The 23,409-nt window shown below is 32.3% G+C and overlaps 1 protein-coding gene and 1 long non-coding RNA gene across 2 annotated transcripts in view; one reads left to right on the plus strand and one right to left on the minus strand.

Moving 5' to 3' along the window:
* Positions 1-840: 840 nt before the first annotated feature.
* Positions 841-23,409, minus strand: part of LOC143253622 (transcriptional regulator Erg-like) — a 32,924-nt gene continuing 10,355 nt past the window's right edge. The window contains exons 2-4 of the mRNA XM_076507763.1: positions 10,483-10,566; positions 6,931-6,978; positions 841-1,563 (exon numbers count right to left, since the gene is read on the minus strand). Of these exons, the coding sequence (XP_076363878.1) occupies positions 1,013-1,563; positions 6,931-6,978; positions 10,483-10,566 (683 nt within the window). The 3' untranslated portion in view covers positions 841-1,012. The remainder of the gene's footprint in view (positions 1,564-6,930; positions 6,979-10,482; positions 10,567-23,409) is intronic.
* Positions 11,367-23,409, plus strand: part of LOC143253624 (uncharacterized) — a 32,807-nt gene continuing 20,764 nt past the window's right edge. Inside the window, exon 1 of the long non-coding RNA XR_013029740.1 lies at positions 11,367-22,379. This is a non-coding gene — a long non-coding RNA (uncharacterized LOC143253624). The remainder of the gene's footprint in view (positions 22,380-23,409) is intronic.

Here is a 23,409-nt window from a genome sequence, read left to right on the forward strand (position 1 = left end):
CTTGTATATAAACCATCATTTATAACAACTATTAGTAATAATTGTTATTATAAATTGTATTGTTTTTATGTTTGTATATTAAAATATATGCGTTAAAAAGGAAATTGTGTGTATCAATCTTGTTGACAAATAACATAAATTTAGTACATATTAACATTTAATCAACTACTAAGTTCATATTAAATTTCTGGTTATTTGAAATTGTTGTACGTAACGCATGTTACATAATAAATCGGAGACATGTCCGGAATAACTTTTAATACGTAATATCCCGTAATATGTACCTAAGGTGGAGACAACTCATGCATAATTTTATACATAACAACAGTATCATTGAATCAAAAGTTTATCTATTTATTCTGGCGTTTATATTTATCTATAAGCAACTGTGTTATACATGTTTCAGAAGTTTTATTCTTTGCATAGATATGTATACACAGCTCCACTAGTTTGTAGCGCATTTTCTATTTTTATCGATCTTCACTACATCTGATTCAAATATTTCACTATTTGCTTTGGTAACATACTTAAGTAGGACCAACCAAACCATGTTTGATTTTGTGTATTCCTCTGTTATTTTGTATATGAAGTTGGAACTAATTAAAATATTTCTTGTTCTATTTCAGTGCATGTATCTATAGAAATCTTCTATACAAAGAACTTCAACATTTTCTCTTTAATTTTGTATTTATATATGTATTCATTTTTAATAAATCATATTTAAGGTAGAAAGCCATTTTGAACTATAAATGCTGTTATACTTAAGATCATTATAGATTTCCCAAACATATTGTAAAATGTCAGATTGTTTTGATTTATAATTTTGTAAGAACAAGTCAGTTCAAAATTCTAAACTGTATGAATTTATTAACAGCTCAAACAATGAAGAATGGTAGATATTTAGTTTTTTGAAACATAAGTTTTAAATGATATTTTCACAGATAACGAATATTAAAATAGGTAGATATTTTAAATGTTTCTGATAAAGTAGGCGGAATCTGAAACATAGAAATTATGAATAGAATGTATAAGGAGAAACGTGAGACCCATGTGGAGACACATAGTACGTTCCAGAAGTATTTGTGTCCACCATAGTCGAATATAACGATGGAACTAAGTTGTTCCAGTACATCCCAGATGATGGATTAGAAGTGTCTGTCGGAGATGGAAGATCTGCACTACATTCCTTTTCTGTAAAGTATAATGTGTTGCTTTCACTGCTAGAGGTAGACATGGGTATATTTATTTGATTATTATACCTTGGACTTGCTGTGGTGCTAGGTTTGACCGCTTCACACAGTCCCTCAAAGTCGAACTTGTATGCATAACGTTTACCATGTACCTTTGTCACAATATTCTTGCCATAATAGTACCGAAGGGCACGGCTAAGTTTATCATAATTCATATTAGGTTTTGACTTGCGCTCACCCCAGCGACGAGCTACTTCGTCGGGATCTGTGAGTCTGAACTCTCCGTTGGTCCCCTCCCATGCAATACAGTTGGCATTATTGCGATCAGACAAGAGTTCCAGAAGAAATTGCCACAGTTGTATCTGTCCACCAGCTACAAAGAAAATCAAGTTCAATTAAAAGTGTAAGGTTTAACTGGAACAAGCTCTTAAATCGCAAAAAGAATAAATAATTTTCAAGATAAGTGTTTGACATGATTGAAACTTGTTCACAAAGTGAAAGGGAATAAAAGCTAAGTTACAATGTATGAATCAGGTTTAAGTTGAACTAATTCGTAATTTGCAAAATAGTAATTTAAAGATAATGACTTGATTGTCTTATAATTACTACCCAAATTTGTAAAACGGTTTCAGGATAATTATTTCATGACGTTGAAAATTTCAGAAGTTGAAAAGAGAAAAATAATCACTGTATTTCAGTATAATTAATCATATTGTGAAGTGGGAAAATTATTTTCAGGATAATTATCTTACAACATTAAAACTGTTATAAGGTTGAAAGAACAGTAACTGAATCAAAATGCCACGTGATACGTATTAAAACTCTGTTAACTTTTCTGAAACAGAAAATACGAATTGCTATATTTGAGGAAAATTATTAGAGATGGCTGAAAAATAAATTTTAAGATGTATTTCAAAGAGAGCTGATAATATTATATTTTATTTCAACCAAATGCCCAAAAGAAAACTGTTAGTCACGATTTGAATCAGGCGTGGTTGGAATTAGTTCCAGAAGCGTAATAAAAAATCATATAAGAAAACGTATTATATCAGCTTACTGGAAAACATGTTGAGTTCAGTCAAATTACTAGGTTCATGTGTTTAAATATATAACTTGATAACTAATAACTAATTTTTAGTTGGGACATCTCGCTGGCTGCAGGCCAAACATTCCTAGTTAAAACAACTTACTATTTGTGAGAAACAATATTCTAGTTAGACAACTCACTAGTTGTATGAAAAATATGTATATTTAATTGAAACTACTCACTAACTGTATTAAAACGTTTTCACTGAGACATTTCACAAACTGTAATTAAATTTGTTCAGTTTAAACAAATCACTAGCTGTAAGAATAGAGTTTATTTCAGCCTGGTTGTAAGAAGTCACTTTATTTGAGTCAAGTCATTTTTAAGAGTTGTAGCATGTAAAAGGCCATGCTTGGACAATTGTTATTGAAAAAGAGAATTTGCTGCAAAAAGAGAGTTTAGTTGAAACAACACACTAGTTATAAAAATTCACTAAGTGTGAGAATATAGTTTCAGTAAGGTAGTTTAATACCTGTAAGGACAGAGAGTAATTGATAAGAAGGAAGTTTAGCTGAGGTAAATCATTACTCTTACAAACGTAATTGCAATTAAATAAATCTCTATTGCAATAAGGAAGTTTAATTGAAAAACTCAATTGTAAAAAGACGGTTTTGATGAGAAACAAATCGTTAATTTTAAGGAGACGACTTGGATGAGAACTAAATTACTAATTATAAGAAAACAATTTTGATGAAACAAGTAATCAACTTGGATAAGAAACGTTAATTTAAAGACTTTACTAGTTGAAAAGAAAACGTCTTATATAAACAAATCATTACTTTCAAGAAGAAAGTTTAATATCACCAGTGACAGTTTGTGAAAAGGCAGTTTTGATGAAACGGTTCTCTAGGTTTTAAGGACACGTGTTTGATGAAGTAGTTTTCTTGTGAAGAACCAGTATATATGAATAAATCACTAACTGTATGAAGATTACTTGAATGAAACATACCACAACTTTACACAGACAGTTTAGACAAAACAATTCCATAATTGTAAGCAGACACTTTTAGTACAACAAATAACTATTTGGACGTATATAGACAGGATGAAAATATTCTCCACTTGTAAGGAGACAATTTTGATAAAACATATCACGACTTGGACATATATAATCTGTAAGAAATAAAACTATAATTTTAACAATATAGTTTTAACAAAACAAAGCAATTATTGTAAGGATAAATGTTGAAAAACAAACAAACAATTCAATCGTTCAAAAGGATACAGTTTGGACAAAAACGTCACTACTTTAAGAAGTAAATTGATATATAAAATAACTAGTTGCAAGAAGACAATCTGAATGAAACAAATCGGTATTAAAACTTTATGGTATGGGTATTACAATTTTAATTAAAATAAAGTACAGAACAATGTTTCAACCTTTCGAGTTCTTTGTTCTTCAACCTGAAGATGATCTGAGAATGTCGAAACATTATTCAGTACTTTATTTTAGTTGAAATGTTAATACCCATACCAGCCGTCTTGAGAATACAAATCGGTACTTGTGAATATATATATACCTTGGAAGAAAGAAAACACTAGATGTGAAGATTCAGTTCAAATGAAACGAACTGCTTATTCTAAGGATATAGCTTGGATGAAAAATCTCATTTTGTGAAAAGAAAGTTTAAACGAAACAAAAAACTAGGTATAAGTATACAGCTGGGATGGAACACATAACAAGCTGTAAAAAGTGTGACGGATTTATTATTATATATTTATTTTAATAACGATGTTTGTTTCATTAAACATATATTTGGAAATGCATGTAACTTATATTGTTAAATCGGTATTGCAAAATTCCCGCCTATTGTAAAAGTTGTAAAATATTCTCGAATGTAAGAATCGACAATGTACTATGTGTGTATGTAAATACCAGTGTCTGTTAGTATTATAGCCAACTAAAATTTCTAGGACCTCGTCTAATGTTTGTAAACCGACGCGCCAAGAGACAGTATGCATATTTGGTTAGTTATAGTTGGTATACTATAAATCTCGAAAACTATTCCTGCGATTCATGCCTATTAGTAGGGAAACTGCAGATATTTGAGCAGGGACGTTTATAAATGTCGAACATTACAAGTCTTATAACTTCAGCAGATTAACTTCAAAAATTAGTGTATAACTTCTAGACATTGTATAACTTCTAGCAAGCTGTGATCAACAAATAGCAAGCAAGTTTTGTGGTACCTTTATCAACTTGGAATTAACTTGCTCGTCGTGAATTGTCTATAAAACATTCAATTCCAAACCAGATAGAAGACAAAACACTGTTTGTAAGTTTGTGAAACTTCTGTATGTAAATCATTATTTTTAGTAACTATTTGTAGTAACCGCTATTATAAACTGTATTATTGTTTATATATTAAAATATATTTGCGTTAAAAGAGAGAACTGTGTGTATTAATCTTGTTGGTAAATAACATAAATTGTATACATATCTACATTTATTTAACTTTTAAATCCAAATTACAGTTTACCTCAGTTTTAGACTGTTGGAAATCGTAATAAGTAGCATAATAAATTGGAGGATCGTCTGAAATAAAGTATAATACATAGCGATAGACAGTTTAGTTGAATGATTTCCCTAAGTTTCTAAAAGAGACAGTTTGTATGCAAAAAAATAATAAAAACAGTTTACACGAGAAAATCTTTGTATGAATCAATGCTATTGTTGTATGGAAACGTTCTGGATGAAACGTAAGTAGACAATTTCGATAAAACGAATCTCTAGTTATAAGAAGTTTGCATCAAAAACTTTTATATGAGTTAGGAGATAACCTGAATTTCAAAAGCACTTGTTCAAAAGATGAAACATTTGGAAGTTGCAACAAAACAGTTTTTAGAAAACAAATCTCTAGTTCTAAGGTGAAAGTTTGGATGAAACAAATTTCTAATTCTTAGAAGAGAATAAGGATAAAACAAACCACTAGTTGCAAGGAAATAATTGAGATGAAATAAATCAGCAGCTGTCACTAGACACTTGGCATGATAAACTACTATAGTTGTAAGCATGCAACTTATGTGAATGAAACGAATCTGTAGTCGTAAAGAAAGTTTAAATGAAATAAATATCTAGTTGTAAGGATATAACTTAGAGAAAACAAATTATAATTAGAACAAGTTTGAAAGAAACGTGAAACTAGTTTTAAGTAAAAATATGGATGAAGCAAATCACAAAATGTATAGATACAGTAAGGATGAAACGCGTATTTATTTGTAATACAATAATTAGGATCAAACATTTTTTAGTTTTTAGAAACAGTTTGGATGAAACAAATACGGAGTTATAAGAATATATCCGGGATGTTTCAAAATCCGTAATTGAAAGGATATAACTTGGAAGAAACTAACCTTTTGTTGGAAGATGTTTGGACGAAACAACTTACTGAGCGGAAGGAGTTTGAACGAAACGCATATTTAGTTGTAAAGAGCAATTGGGATGAAATAATTCACTAGCTGTGATGATACAAGTGGATGAAACACACACCTGGTTCTCATGAAACAGTTTTGATGTATAAATTCTGTACTTATAAAATGAAAATTTGGAGGAAATAAATCACTGTGTGCATTGGCATATCTTGGAGGAAAAAAATAACTTCTTGTAAAAATAGAACTAGATGATCGAAATCACTAGCTTAGTGAGATAATTTGAATGAATTAATTTCATGGTTCTAAGGAAACAATTTGGATGAAAAAATCTTGTTGTAAGGACACAATGTGAATGAAACAAGTTACTAGTTACATGAGTGTAGTTTGGAAGAAACATTTCACTTTTTGTAAGGAGAAAGATTTAATGAAATTTATCTAATGTTTGTTGTTGTTGTTTTTAATTTCGCGCAAAGATACACAGGAGCTATCTTTAATAGCCATCCCTAATTTAATAATGAAAGATTAGATAGAAGGCAGCTATACATCGTCACCCACCGGCAATTCTTGGGCTACTTTTTACCAACGAATAGTGGTATTGTTCATCACATTACGGGTGAAAGATCGAGCATGCTTGTTTTGACGGGGATTTGAATTCGCGACCCTTAGGTTACTCGTCGAGAGTCCTAACCATCTGGCCACGCTGGGCCAGATCTTCTGTTTGAAAGAGACAGTTTAGATGGAACATATCACTAGTTATTATAATATATTTTGAATAAAATTTTATTCTATTTGGAAGGAGTTTCGACAAAATATATTAGTAGTTGAAAGTAGCAAATCTGCATAAAAAATCAGTGGTTATGAAGATACAACTCCAATGGAACACATGTCTAACTTTAAGGAGATATTTTGGATGAAATAAATCATTATTTATAATAAAGTACTTTAGATGAAACAAATCTTATTGTAAAGAGATAATATGAATTACTAATATCTCTACTTATGAGGAGGTAAGTTGGATGTGACATATCACTAGTTGTAGTGGCGAAAATTTGGATAAAATAGATAACTATTTGCAGTGATACTATATAATAAAAGTTTATGTCTGAACCAAAACTTGTTATAAATAAACTAAATTATTTGATGAATTATTTCCTAAAAGCTATACGCTAATATGCTTTAATGACTAACATATTACGGTGACTAAGTCACTTTAAACGAATTGTGCCATAGACATTTAAAAGACACGCTATCACAAACCAAAAGTGATGCCACATGCCTTACCGCAAAGAGTCAATCTCTTCAGTACCGCACTGTAGTGGTGGTAAGGATCTGCAAGAAATGAAAGGCGCAATCTTAATATATCCATAAAATATTATTAATAAGATACATTAGTAAACCATATGTTGCTTATTTACACATCAAATAATTGAAAATATAATACGTGTTTGTCCAATTGAAAAACACTTTGACTAAAAGGTATGCACCGTTCATTTCTGGTGATTACTTAGATTGCAAAATCGAGATTTACTTCCAGTAAGTTAATGGTCATATGTTTTTTATATGATGAGTTTATGTGAAATCTGAATAATAATATTCCATTTGAACGACATTTTGTGTGCAGGAGCTTTTTTTTTAAAACATGAAATGTTTGTAATCGTGTGTGTAAGTGGGGTCATGATCTACACTCCCTTGATTGTTCCCATTTAAAAATTAATTATACATCTGAAATACCGTGATATAACAACCATGAACATAATATAAATTATCATTTCTTTGATCTGAGCCTAATCTGTCAATTACATTACTTTAGCAACAAGTAATCAGTGTTTTGCAGTTGGCCGATTCTTTTCAAATTTTAGGAATGTTGACCTGATTGGGGTGGTACGTGAGAGGATCGAGCCTGTAGATACCAGCCTCTCATCCAATTCAACCTAATGAACAGTGATCCTCAAGTTAGCTTTTCCATGTTCTCACAGTAGTTTGAAAATGTTTGATTATTTGACATGATTGTACGGGGTGGCCCTAAGTCCCTACCCATCCATATGTTATTGTGTTATATTCAATTACGCATGTATTATAAATTTGTTTCTTTTTTCAGAGAAATATGGCCGATTTAAGCCTATTTACACTTGAAGAGGGCACGACAAGTACGTGGGTACTTATTATGTAGCGAGAATGAGGGACAGCACACAGATACACAGATATATGGATGGGTAGGGACTTACGGGCCACCCTGTACATAATTCATAATGCCCCTTTTCATTCTATTCTATTTCGACCGTTTGTAGATAATGATTTTGTTTGATACAAACTTTAAAACATCCAGTTCCAGTTGCATGCTCAGTGTAGTATATACTTGCATACGGTCGAACGGCAATATTATCGGAGAAATGTATTTAATAAAAAACAACTGGTAACCGATTTTGTCAATAGCGCATATTTTGTCTTTAGAGATACAACTCTAGTCACATCTTTTAAACTGAGTTTTTGACAGATAAAATAATTAATAATAACCTGACGCTTAGGTACTAGTCAGAATTTCCTTTTCCTTCACTCAGTAAGCTTTGTAAGGCCAGTGGTCCATATCAGTAACTTGTTAGTCCCACAGCATCACGGAGGATGCGGTCTAAACTCTTACAAAAATCCTATTTGTTATACTGTGGAATATGGAATATGATTTATTTAATGCAATAATGTGAAATTGAGATATTGTCTATAGTTGACAATTCACTTTAAAATAAATTTATAACCTGTACTGAGAAAACGACTTCGACTGTTTCGTCACAATGAGGGTCAGTGTTGGCTATAAAAGCAGCAGGATAAATGTGACTACCTTGGGAAGTAAACAATAATTCTACTGTTTAGCTTACTAATGGGTATAATCTGTGGATGACATGCAGAAAAAATAAAGTGGGAATAAAAGAGTTTAAATGTACTGCAAATTTCTAAGTTTGAAACTCATAGTCATAAAAACGCAACCTAAAGTAGTTGTTTGTTGTTATGAAATATCCGTGCGTATAAAAATATGTCAAAACGTGTTATGAATGGATTGTAGTAAGTTTTCATATTTCTACTTTTACTGTACTGATACACAATGATAATTAATCATCTTTAAAAAAGTTGTTATAAGATTGTTTATTTCTAGCATTGATGTGTCTTTCATACACCACTAAGCACTACGGAAATATAATGGAAGTTTTGTGGGCATCAGCGCATAAATTGATGTACATTTGTGTAGGCCAGCCTTTCAAATTTTCTGATTTAGTTACTGCACCACTAACGTGATGAAATAGTGGTTGTTATTGTTAAAATATCGGGTAAGAAGTGAAAGAAAGGACGTCGTGAGTCATGACTGGTTTGGTTGAAACATGATAATTTGTAAAAACGACGACTTTCTCCACTTCTCTCTTAGCGGCAATCCATAAAACTAGATGTTAAAATTATTCGATTTTTAAATGGTTTTTTGTTATATGAAAGACATTTTTCGCAAAAGGACTTGATGTGGAAGTTTATTTATGTAATGAATTATGTGCCACAAAGGAGAAACATGCAAGAATCCAGAAAATATCATACACAATGATAATGTGACTTATCAAATGTAAACAATAACTTGATTTAACACGATTATGATACGTAAGTATTGTTCTACATTTGAACTTTTGTGATGTTACTTTCATTTGATGATAGAAATTAGAAAATTATGTCATTTGGTGTTTATTTCCGAGAAGCCAGCTTGGTATTAAAGGTGAAAAATTGGCTGTTAAGAAGAGGAAGGTACTGTTGAATGATGCTTGTTGTAGGCCTGTGCACTGGACCAGAAAGAAGATTCGCCAGTCTTGGTTAGCTGTTATAATAGTGCTATGGTTCACAAATACTTATTTAGTATTAACTTCATTGTTTCGTTTTCCATTACTAAGTCAGTGCTCTAAAACCAACTTACATATATGATGATGAATTTTGTATCCAAATTTAAAACTGTCACAAAATGTGTCGGTGAAGCCATTACAGTCAACGGTACCCAGAAATTATTTGTGTATGCCATATGTTAAGATAGTAATTCGTGTATACTCCTGTCACACAGTACGATCTGGGAGGGACGTGTTTAAACTCTTCGGTCAAATTTTCGAATATCTACGTTACAGAAAAATTTAAATGATGAACTATTGATAAAGTTGAATAGTGCTACTTGGGACTGAAGTTTAAAGTTTTTACATATAACAAAGGTAAATGAATGTACCAGATGGTGACATACTTTACTAGCGGTGTTTTGAAGAAAAGTTCCGACCAGTTATTTTAAGCATTAAGTATTTTATTTTTCATGTTAAGAACAAATCTCTCTGTTTTGATACGTTTATACTGAATTATTATTTCGTTTATTAATTATTGTGTTGGTTCTATATTTGTATTAAATTTTTGAAGGGTTCTCTTGTTATTTTTAATACAGTTTTACATCTGATATTCCTTTGTACCATTTGTCTCATTTCACTTCCACATACTTACAGGCACACTAAATTGTTACTAAAAAACCCTGGTTGAACAGGTCAGAGGCCTTTAACACTCAAAAAAAAAAGAAGTCTTATGGTTTCAATTTCATATCACAGCGAAAGCAATTAGCAAGCAATACTCACTACTACAAGAGCTATTTGAATCAAATAAGAGATTAACTGTAACTTTTATAATGTGCCAAAATCTAAAAGTACGAGGTATGTTAAACGATATCATTTTTCAAACCACAAATCCTTCAATATGCAGCCCGATATGCTAAAAACTAGAATATGCTCACCTCAATACATTATGAGTATGAATCCCTACTATGATAGTAGTTAGTCTTACCTTGAACATTTTGTAGCTGACAAAGTGTTGATCGTGTATCTGATGGTGTCTTAGGCACAGTATTATGTTCCACACTGAGTGAAGCTAAAGAAGAGCATAGATTATTATAAGTTAAAACATAAAATACTGACTTGTAGAAAAATTAACTATTGAGAATTATTAATACTTTTCTCTAAACTTTCCTGCAACATACCATTGTTTCGTACTAAGATTTCAGTTGGTTTATTTTTGGATTGTAAACTGTTTTATAGATTGTTTTTGGAAAGTAAAACATGATAGTGTGGTGGTAAAATAAGAAATAGTTACAGCATAAAAATATCAGTTCTTGGAATCTCCAAAACTCAATAATCCATCTTTTTAATTACTCAGACTGGGTACTTGTCTCAAGATGAATCTAATAGTAAATACAAAACAACAACAACAGAAAAAAAAGCAAAAACAAATAGGGTAAACAGAATTTTTACAACTAATATAAATCAGAATCACTGATGTAAAATATTTTCAATCACCTCTTCAGTTTATTGTAATGAATTTGATGATCATTCAAGTGATCTAAAACGGAAATGATCGTTTAACTATATTATCCTTTCGCGAATGGCTCGATATAATAAACATGGGTTTGTTTGCACATGTTAAGTATTTATACCGTAACGTTTTGATGCAATGTGTGAAACTTCACAAACGTTGTAAGACGTTTAATAAAAATTGCAAGTCTTTTGTACACAAAAAAATCAGATTTGTTTATGAAGTATTTTTGCTAAAGATTTGTTTGGGAAAATATCGAGTCTAAGAACGGCTGGTATGGGTATTAACAATTTTACTAATAAAGGACAGAACAACGTTTCGACCTTCCTAGGCCATCTTCAGGTTCTCTGCTTTATTTTAAAAGTGTTAATACCCATACCAGCCGTTCTGAGATACATTTTTATTTCAAATGGGTTTATTTTCGTCAAGAAAATATCGAGTCTGTTTTGTTACTAGTCTAAATGCGAAGTGATTTTCATGTTATGATTAAAACTAACTATTCTTCATCCCCAGAATCTCAAATATTATTTGTGTAATCTCTAAAACCTCCTGAATACATTTTAAAGTTTGTTTTCATTAAAACTTTACATTTTGTCTGTTATTTTCTCTACCTTTGACTACTTCGTAACCTCCATAGAAAACAGTCCCCCACTGGCACAGTGGTATGTCTGCGGACTTACACACTAAAAATCGGGTTTGGATACTTGTAGTGGGCAGAGCACAGATAGTCCTTTGTGTAGCTTTGTGCTTAGTTTAAAACAAACCATAGAAAATGAGGAAATAAACATTTTTTTCATTCTAAACTGACTACAGATTTTAGTACAAAATACAAATGTTTAGTCTAAATTGCTCAGGTCTCATATCGTTACATATAATTCTTATATTGACCCTCTAGTCGTGCGTGGTTAACATTATAGAAGCTGCACTGACGCGGCGCAAGTGCATTCATGTTACTCAAACCAACAACGTAAAACTGATCTTTAGTCTTTACAAAGTGGCCATGTATTGGCTGTGTTTGAGTAGACGAGTATTTGATAATATATAGTCACATTTCGATTGTTATACATAATATGTGAATGTAGATTATTACAAGTTAAACTCAAGCTATTAAACTTATTTTCCTTAAAATATAGAACAGTAAATAAAGAAGTAAAGCAAATAATTATCTCTTCTAACAACAACCTTTGTACTCGGTCGCTGCTTGAAGTAGGTTGCTAAGCTTTTTGAAATTTCACACGTGGAGGATATGAAACGAAATATTTTTATAGGTTTCACATACACAATTGAATATCCAAAAATAACAAATTATTATATCAATACCATGGAATTCCAATACAATGTATTAAACTTAATAACTAAGCTGTACTTAGGTCTTATTAAATATAAAATGTTGAGCATATAAAAGACACAAACTACCCGTTTGAAATTTAGGTTTGAAATAAACTGATGGCTTCCTGGCACTTTAAGTGAAAAAGTTACTAAGGGAACATTCTGAGCTTTTGATTGGTTATTCACATGTCATATAATGAAGTAAGTGTATATAAGGGACTGTTTTCTAAAATTGTGTTTGATCAGTACATAAGTCATATCTCAGTAAAATGAAAAGATGTGAGGTTCTTATTTTATATTCTGGCTTGTCAGTATTGTTAATTTGACATCCCAACTTGTACAAAACTTCAGACTTAGTATTTTGATTTCACAAACATCTAATTTAAACTAGTGCTGTATTCAATGTACTACGTGATTCACAAAACTCAATATTTAGGCGTGTCCCTCAATATTTACTTTTAAACTAAAAATTAACTAATGTATAATACCAAAATTTTTATTATAGTTTACAATTTGATACTAAAGTTATTGACGTAAATTTATAAAATAGTAGCTCAATAAAATTTGAATACATGTAAACAAACGAGGTGACATGGCCTTTGACCCGTGACCCGTCGCCATATTTGTTATATTGTAGCTAAGATGAGTCAAAACCACAGCTGTAAAATATTTCCAATAATCTATTCTTGGTTTATTTAATGAATTTGATCATCATCCACGTGATCTCAAACAGAAACAATCGTTTCTTTATGTAAAGGAGCTACAGATAAACGTTTCAAAATTCTACAAAATTTATCTTAAGCATCTAAAGAAAAATATCAACATTTACCATCGGTCCTTGGACATGATCATAATTATGGTGTTACGTTTAACAGTCATTAAAGCAAATACATCATATGGAAAATTAATACAAGAAGGAGCTAGAACAAAAAAAAAGTATAAAAAATTAGATGTAACATCAACAATCCATAAAACTAGAAGTTAAAATAATTAGATGTCTTGAACAAAAGTACATAAAACTGTCTGATTTTAAAGAGAACATGCAAATATTCTTTCATTAGCAGATAATGATTTAATAATCTCGTTATACAAATTTACTTCTGCAGAGAGAGCTGTGGCAAAATGCTTTGTCCATAACTCTATTCTGGTGGAATAGCATTGCTCAAAGACTGCGAAATAAAACGTGTTAATGCCAAATAACTCACTTATGCAGTAAAAAGACACTAAATTGAACATGAAAAGTCATTTTGTAACATTCAATTAACTTCATAGTTGTCTCAAAGAGTTATATTTCTATTATTTATTTGAGATAGCTCGTTTTATGAGTCTTTGTGCTGCTATATCTGGTTAAATTGGCTCTGATTTAAGCTTACTAGATGAAAATATACTTTTTAAGTGTATTTAACTGATCGATATATTACGTAAAGGAGAAAATGATATACAAATTGATTGGCCTGAGTGCTCAATGGACTTCAATTTCAACAATATGTTTTAGATGCTTTTGCATTGAGTCAAGTGACTCCGGACATCAAGAAACTTTTATTTCAGAGAAGTGGTCAAGGATACCTGAGGGTCTTGTCAACACTCTGATTTTAAGCATAGAGCAATGCTGCCTAAAACAAAATGTCATACCTGATTTGTATAAAGATGGACTACAGAAAGTGACTGACATATTTTATAAAAGTGAATCTGTCTTTTCAGTAACTATATTACGAATATTTATTCACCAAAACATTCTTGACTGGGTAATTATCCACGTGACACTAATACTTATACATGTAGATATATTGAAGTTACTTAATTAATTTCACCGAATTAATTAATTTTACATTATTTAACATTTTCTTGTCAATGTTAATGGTATAAAATAATATTTATTGGTAAAATATTATCTTTGACACTCATTATCTTTGAATACTTCAGACATACAAGCTTTAAAATAATCTCGTTTCAGCAGTATTGGCTCAACTGGAGCGAAACTCAGTGTTTTATCTTTTCCTTTGATAGTAGCTCATATCAATTAACCATATCCGGTATTCTATTTTAACTTCTTTTCTATCCAATTATTCGTATTCGTGATAAATTTAGAACAACTGAAAATAAATATTTAATTAGCTGAAATACTATATGCAGAGTTCTATAATAGTTTCACTTAAGAGTGAAAGTGTATACTCTACAATGAAAGTATGTATTTTTTTTTCCTTTTTTCATAACATAATTACAGTAGAGTACTGTTTTCAGAGAGTTGCCGTCAAACAGGAAGTCTTCCCTTACAAAGTAACTTAGTTTCTCAAAAGAAAATACAATAGTCTGCTACATTGGCATCACTTTCTACTGAATAATGTAATCAGTGTAAACGTATATTCACAGTAAACTCAACGTTTTTATCACATACATGAACTTGCTTGCAAACAGTCACGTCAGACACTAATAATTTATGTATTAAAAGTATTACAAAGATTTCTATTCATACGCTTGCAAACAATCACGTCAGACACTATTAATTTATTCATTAAAAGTATAAAAATATTTCTATTCATACGTTATCTATACACCTCGCTTGAATATTATTTCTTGCAAGTACACATCTGATAATAATTTATGTACAGTTTTCTCTCGGTTTCAGTTTTCATCAGTCCAGGCCCGGCATGACCAAGCGTGTTAAGGCGTGCGACTCGTAATCTGAGGGTCGCGGGTTCGCATCCCCATCGCGTCAAACATGCTCGCCATTTCAGCCGTGGGGGCGTTATAATGTGACAATCATTCCCACTATTCGTTGGTAAAAGAGTAACCCAAGAGTTGGCGGTGGGTGGTGATTACTAGCTGTCTTCCCTCTAGTCTTACACTGCTAAATTAGGGACGGCTAGCACAGATAGCCATCGAGTAGCTTTGTGCGAAATTCCAAAACAAACAAACAAACAACCGTCAGTCCAAGCGTTACATTAATAAGTTAATAAAGGAACTTCCCAGTTGTTACAGTAACTTTTAAATACGTGTCATTAATAAAAGTGTTCCAAACCTACTAACATGGTATACCTGGTGTGCAAGTCTCTCCTCTCTGAACAAACTGATTTATGTCCACTATTGGAATTTCATCATGATATTTTTTTTCAAATAATACATAAATGCATGTAGAGGTTTTCTAGATTTCTCAAAGGTCATTAAATATACAGCCATTTTAATTGATCAACTGTTGCATAATATCAAGTACAAGACCTGTAAAAATCCCAGTGTCATCAAATACTTGGTCTTAGAATTTCTTCAGTATTCATACAAACTCGTAAGAATATCTCCTTTAACGGCTTTAATTCATGACATTTGATGCTATTCCTTCGCTGGATAGAATAACTTGTGCATCTTCAATGAAATAATACTAACTGTAATACCAATAATTATATCATCATTACATTGCTACAATAATTATTTAACGTTTCAGAGCAAGTCTCCGACAAAAAAAGTCTCTGGTCAGTTTCAATGAGTATTTAATTATAACCAATGGTTACGTCAGCCTGTCAACTATCCTTGAATAAATATCTCTAAATCTAATGAAAGTGAAGTTGGTAGTCATGATAACCATTAATAATGACATAAACGTTAGTGGAAAACCTGCACAATTTTTATATCAAGTGTCTTCATGCATATAGCGATGATTGGTTTTATTCATTTTGAATTTCGCGCAAAGCTACTGGAGGTCTATCTGCGCTAACCTTCCCTAATTTAGCAGTTTAAGACTAGAGGGAAGGTAGCTAGTCATTAACACCCACTACCAACTCTTGGGCTACCCTTTCACCAACGCATAGTGGGATTGATAGTCACATTATAACGCCCCCAAAGCTAAAAGGGGCGAACATGTTTTGTGCGACGGGGATTCGCACCCGCAACCTTCGGATTACGAGTCGCACGCCTTAACACGCTTGGCCATGCCAGGCCCGACTGTTATGGTAGGTGCATTTATTCCATCTTTTTGACTCCCAATGGCTCAGAGGAAGATTTGCGGATCTATTCTATTAGAAATCAGGTTCCGATACCTGTGGTAGGCAAAGCACAGGCTGATTTGAATTTTGCATAAAACTACACGAGAGTTATCTGCGCCAGCCGTCCCTAATTTAGCGGTAAGTCGATTCATTAAATCGAGCAGCGCATCAAATCTTGTAATCAATGTGTCCTGACGAAATATTTCCCATAGAAGATTTATTTATTACAGTATATTACAAATGTACTAACATTGTAAACTAAAGGTTTTCCACCTTACACTAACGAACAAAATATTATTGTTTCATTTTTCTTTGTTAAATTATATTCTTATAAGCTCTCCTTTTTACATCAAAAAAAGATATAAATGTGTCTATTCTTCACAGCTCTTCCTTGCTTACTGGAATTTGAGTAGAAGCCTTTTTTTCAAGCAAACCTACATACGATTTGATATAACAATAAATGATATTACTGATGAAAGCCCAAAGAACTTGGAATTAAAACTCTTATTCAAAGATACTTTAAAATTACATGATACGACTTTTTTTAAGGATTGAGATGCCCATATTTACTGTAACAGGACTTTAAACCAGCTATTTCCAAAATGTTTACTCAGGAGGTAGCGAAAGCACTGAAATATTGTCATGGTTATATGCTTATTAAGACAAACATTAGAGGCATATCTTCAAAATTGTAAGTGTACCTGTAAAAAATTGTCATGTTTATATACTCATTGATACTAAAGTTTTCCAAAGGAACATGCCCATAATCTCACATTACAATTATCATTTCATGATCATATGCTTTCTGACACTGAAGTTAAAACCCTTTTATTCATAAGAGACTTTTAATGTTTATTTGTTTGATGGATTTTGCGTAAAGCTAATCATAAGCTAACTGCTCTACCTACACTAAACGTTGAAGTTATAGATTAAATTAAAGGCAACTAATTAACACCATCCAACCATCAACTTTTGGGCTTAGTTTGTTAGGCTTAATAGTGGAAATTGATCGTTATTCTTTCAACACAACCACAGCAACATAATTTAGAGCACAAGGTTTGGGGCGACAATAAGATGAAACCACTTCATGGCCTGGCTATTAGTTCTCGCTTGGCCCAAACATTTTTTTTTATGAGACATTATATACATTGAGATAAAATCACAGGCAATGCTTTATGGCAATGAATGAGGGGCCTTTGTTTAATTAAAAAGATCTTCATGAATGGCTATCAGCATTCAAGGAATGTGAAGACGAAATGTTCCTTAGCACTGGTCCTTGAATCTTTATTCAAAAAGATGAAAACAAAAGTTTATTTAATCGTTGAAGTGTTGTTATACCTTTATTATTTTTGATATTGGAATTTAACGTCCATGCGCACAAGTCTATATGATTGTTGAGAAAATATTATTGGCAAACTCCTAGAAACTCTACACATAATTCATAAATCTTTCATATGGCTTTATGTAACCATTCAAATAATATCATGGGACTAATATCTGTACACTCATGAACTTTGAACTAAAAGTTCTTTGAAGATGAATTCATATAACTATTGAAATAATGAAATAATTAAATGCTTATTAGCACTGTACTTAGATCTCTTTGTTTAATGATACTTGTTAATAAATTAGGTTAATAATTTAACTTTACATTCATATGCTCACTGAAACTATTTTAAGGGTATTTGTTTATTGAAGAAAAAACATACAGATTGAGGTAACTACTGAGTAAATATTATATCCCGATTCCGATTTATTTACAGTTTGTGTAATATTACATCACAACAGGATAAATCTTTCTTTTACTGATGACATCTGATATTATGCAAGAGGTCTCGTCTGCAGCAGCGTGCAGTGCCTAAGAAGTGCAGTTCGGATATTATTATAAGTTTCCACTCATACTACATGGTCAGAAGCAGAAAGTCTGCTAAGTATTGTTATCCATCATATTGTGATGTAATTTTACACAAGCTACTGATCGTGTTTTACTGACATTATATAAGAATAACTGTTCTATCCTTATGTTCACTGATTCTGGACTTCGAAACATTAGTTGAAAGAAATTTGCCCATGTTGATACATGTGATGTGAGGTGATCTTTGTGTTAAGGAAATCCCAAAAATTACTTACTTACTGTTTGTTTTTGAATTTCGCACAAAGCTACTCGATGGCTATCTACGCTAGCCGTCCCTAATTTAGCAGTGTAAGACTAGAAGGAAGGCAGCTAGTCATCACCACCCACCGCCAACTCTTGGGCTACTCTTTTACCAGCGAATAGTGGGATTGACTGTCACATTATAACGCCCCCACGGCTGAAAGGGTGAGCATGTTTGGTGCGACAGGGATTCGAACCCGCAATCCTCAAATTACGAGTCGAACGCCTTAACCCACCTGGCCATGACAGGCTATATTACTTACTGAAACTAAACTATCGTTAAGCATACTCATACCAATTAACGTCATCATCGAACAAATTCAATCACAAACCACTTCCAATCAAATTACTAGCTTTAATTCAGAGAGACATTTACACATTTTGACGAACCATTTAATGAGCATGATATGACTAACATTTGACTTAGAACTGTTTTATGATACGACTTTTACAAAAAAAAAAGTATAAATCATTAAAAATGTATGATTACATATGCTTATTGAAAATGGAATAAGAATAAGTTTTTCAGTTAAGTTGATACTAATAAAGAAATGTTGCGACCGCATGTTTATTGGCATTAAACTGAGAAACATCGAAGTATATATCGTTTCTTTCAAAAGGCTTACACGAAATATGACGAAACATGTATTTGAATTTTAATTGTCTTATATGCATTAATATGTTCTTTAGAGGCCTATTGTTCAAAGTAACGTATATGCGAGTTTATGTAACTATTGAAATACGTTAATGGTCATATGGTTATTGAGAGTGAACTGTGAATATTACATTAAAAGAAAACTTCACATTAGTCGGTGTTATCTTGACACTGGGCGTAATTTAATTATTTCAGGGAGGAGACCTGTATAATATTATCATTCAAAGAATGACGTGGAAAAATGTTTTAAATTAAAATTTAGTAATTACTGGTAATCTAAACACAAATTATTCTAATGCGACTCAAGAAATGTTATGACGAATTTCTCACTGACACCAGACTTAAAGCTGTTTATTTAAAGAGGTTAGCTCTAAAGCTAATTTAATTTAATGGTTCAAACGTTATTATTATGTCATATAATCACTTACACTAATTATGAAACCATTTTTATTTAATATCTACATTTCTATTGTATCAAATCATTGAATAAACTTCAATGAGTTTGTTTGTGTTTTCTTATAGCAAAGCCACATCGGGCTATCTGCTGAGCCCACCGAGGGGAATCGAACCGCTGATTTTGTGTTGTAAATCCGAAGACATTCTGCTGTACTAGCGGGGGGCAACTTCAATGAGAAATTTTACAAAACACTCGTCTGTTGCACACGATTTTATGCACTCATTGTAACGGTTATATATGTATAATAAAATTTAATTTATGGTTTTCTATTCAAGAAAAAAGTGCACAAAAGTTGATGTAATCTATAACCAGTAAAGGGAGTTATGTCCCATTGCTTTCACTGGCACTGTATTTAGAAACCTTTGTTCAATAGCTGAAGTATCAATTGAAAAATTTAAAAAACAAACTCATTCTAACGGAAGTAAATCAATTTTTGAAAGAGGTTTGCATATGTAACTACCTAATCTTCAAAGAAACATAAGGATATTTGAATACAAGTTTGCGAAACCATTGGAGAATGTTGTGAATAAATGCATACTGACACTTGATTAAAGTTTTTAACTTACAAAGACTTCCACACAAAAGGATATGACATTTAAAAACGTCTCATGTCCATGTTTTTACTAATACCTTACCTTGAACCATTTGTTGAAGAAAAATTACATACATATCAAGACCATTGATGTTTGTACAGAAAGCTTTACACAGGACTTGTATTACATTCTAAAAGAATGGCTTAGTGATATGCTTAGTTACATTTAATTTAGAGCCGTGATTTATGTGACATATAGATTGAAATAACTTCTGAAGGAATATCATTTTCCATGTTTACTGGCACTTGGTTGGAGGCCTGGATTCAAGAAGACTTTGTCATGAGATTATGTAACAACTGAAATGCTATCATATGTTCATTAACACTCTACAAGTCTTTTGTTGAAAGAGACTTGAACATCAGTTGATAAAGTAAGTCATCAAAAGAATTTTATAGTCAAACAGTACTTTACAGCACCTTATTTTATAAATATTACAGTAAGAGTTTCATGATACCGTAGAAGAAGTGTCATCACAATATACTCTCTTATGTCGCATTCAAAGCACTTTTTGAAGAACACTTGAGTACGAGTTGGTGCAACTATTCAGTGACGTAATAACCAACTTCTCACTTAGACCGTATTGCAGCTGAAATGAAAGCTAATTGAAGTAGCTCAAAGGGTTCTAACATATAAAGGATCTGGTATGTCTCTGTGGTTAAGGTACTCGTCTAGCAGTTTGAGGATCGTAGGTTCGAATCCTCTTTACCAAACATGCTTTATCTTTCAGCTGTGGTGGCATAACAATGTGCTAGTCAGTCCCGTTATTCGTTAGTAAAATAATAGCCCAAGAGTTGTTTTTTCTAGTCTATCATTGCTAAATTAGGGACGCTTAGCGCAGGTAGATCTCGTGTAGCTCTGTGCAAAATTCAGAATAAACCGTACTAAATCTAACATATATTACTTGTGGAATTAATGACAATATTCAGCAAGATGTAGAAGTTAATAAGTGCAAGAATGTTTATTCTTTTTCAAACGTAACTTTCTCAGTATCACATGTGTAGGGAATGAAGGGGTAAAGTTTCTAGATTCTTTTCAAATCAGCACGTAGCTTAAGGGAAAAGCTTGGTTCATATGTAAACGTACTATTGCTCCATGTTGTTGGTTCAGTGGTCTGTTTCGAGCCTTTCATGAGTAACATACAGTATATTTCTCTCATAATCTACTCCTAACGAGCTGTCACTTGTAATTCAATCTTTCAATCCGTTCCTCAAGGCTGAAGCAACACAGAACCAACAAATAGTTTTCATTTTCTTATAACACTGCTTTGCATCCATACCCTAATAACTATACTAGAAGTACCACAGTTTTAAAACTCTCTAGGTTAGTAAAACATACAGTTCTTTTCTATAAATGACCAATAATATTTATACCAAATCGCATTACTATTTATAAAATGTGTAATTTTTAACAGTGTAGTGAAACAGAGTAACATATTTTAAAACAATGTTTTTGTTTTGGACTTTTCACAATTATAATATTTCAAATTGTAACAATCCATTTGTTGTTTCAGCAGAGTATTAATATCGTCATATACAAACTGTAACTTACCATAGAGCTCTTTATTTAAGGATATTTGCATATTTGTATCGTGATATTTATACAATTTTTACAGACACTGATATTAGAACCACATATTTAAAGGTATCTCCACATGTAATTAACTACTATATGGTTGCTGTATCTGGAAATTCATTGGCACTGGACCATTGCATTTAGTTCAGTGAGACTTTCACATGAGTTTGTTAATGTTGTGGCTGTACGTTGACTGAAACGTAACTAAAAATCATTTTTTTCAAAAGCAGACGCATAAAAGTTAATTTATTAACTCGACAGAAGGGGGCCACTGACTAATATTCTCTGATATTTTCTTTCTCACAGCGGAAGTACTTGTTTGTTTGGTTGATTTTTGAATTTCGAGCAAAGCTACACGAGGGTTATCTGCGCTAGTCGTCCCTAATTTAACAGTGTAAGACTAGAGGGAAAGCAGCTAGTCATCACCACCCACCGCCGACTCTTGGGCTACTCTTCTACCAACGAATAGTGGGATTGACTGCACATTATGACGTCCCAACGGCTGAAAGGGCAAGCATGTTTGGTGTGACGGGGATTCTAGTCCGCGACCTTCGGATTACGAGCCGAGTGCCTTAAACCACCTAGCCATGTTTTTCATTTTGGAGACTAATCAATCTATGACGCCCATCTTTACATCGTGAGCGTACTTTGATTATAAGTGTCTACTGTACACTTTCTTGAAATACGAGTTCTGTGTTTTCACAACTATCACTTTTATTAATCAAAACTTGTCGTAGTGTTATATTTTCTCTTTTGAATTATGAGCTAGATGTTGTCTCTTCAGGCGGTTCATCAATTTTGGAATCTTTTTATAAACATGTAGATTGATTACAATTGGTACAAGAATATTTTTAGCAAATCTGAGGCTAAAGTCTTGGTGTTAGAGTGGGTGTTTTGAGGCATTAACTTTAAATTATTCCAAAATAGTGGTTACTAAGCAATGACAGTTGGAGTAAACCCAGGATAAACCTTCATGTTTTTATAGCGTTTTTTTTATTTAATCACACTCAGTAAATGTAGTATAAGAGCCAGATAAACCATAATACTATTTAAATAGTTAATTTATTCAGTTCTTATTGGGTCGTCTGTTTTTCATGCGAGAAACACAAGCTCAAATCCCTGTCACTCTAAACAGTTCTTCGGATGATATTATTTAAAACAGCTGCAAATTATAATACTAAATGTAGAGCATAAACTAATGAATAATTAGTATTTAGTGACAGTTTGTTTGTTTGTTTGTTTTGGATTTTGCGCAAAGGTACACGAGGGCTATCTGCGCTAGCCGTCCCTAATTTAGCAGTGTAAGACTAGAGGGAAAGCAGCTAGTCATCACCACCCACCGCCAACTCTTGGGCTACTCTTTTACCAACAAATAGTGGGATTGACCGTCACATTATAACGCCCCCACGGCTGAAAGGGCGAGCATGTTTGGTGTGACGGGGATTCGAGTCGAACGCCTTAACCCACCTGGCCATGCCAGGCCTTAGTAACAGTTATAGTTAGGTTATAGCAGACAGTTATTGGTATGTGATGACCCTAATTTTACCAATAATACATAAATAAATTCATCGTGTTGTTGTTTTTTGAACATTACGTATAACATGCATCAGAACCTCGTAGTGATTCTGTGACACAAAGAAGTTAGTCATGCAATAAAGCTGGTGATC

Source organism: Tachypleus tridentatus, chromosome 6 (assembly GCF_004210375.1).
Source record: "Tachypleus tridentatus isolate NWPU-2018 chromosome 6, ASM421037v1, whole genome shotgun sequence".
Taxonomy (NCBI): domain Eukaryota; kingdom Metazoa; phylum Arthropoda; class Merostomata; order Xiphosura; family Limulidae; genus Tachypleus; species Tachypleus tridentatus.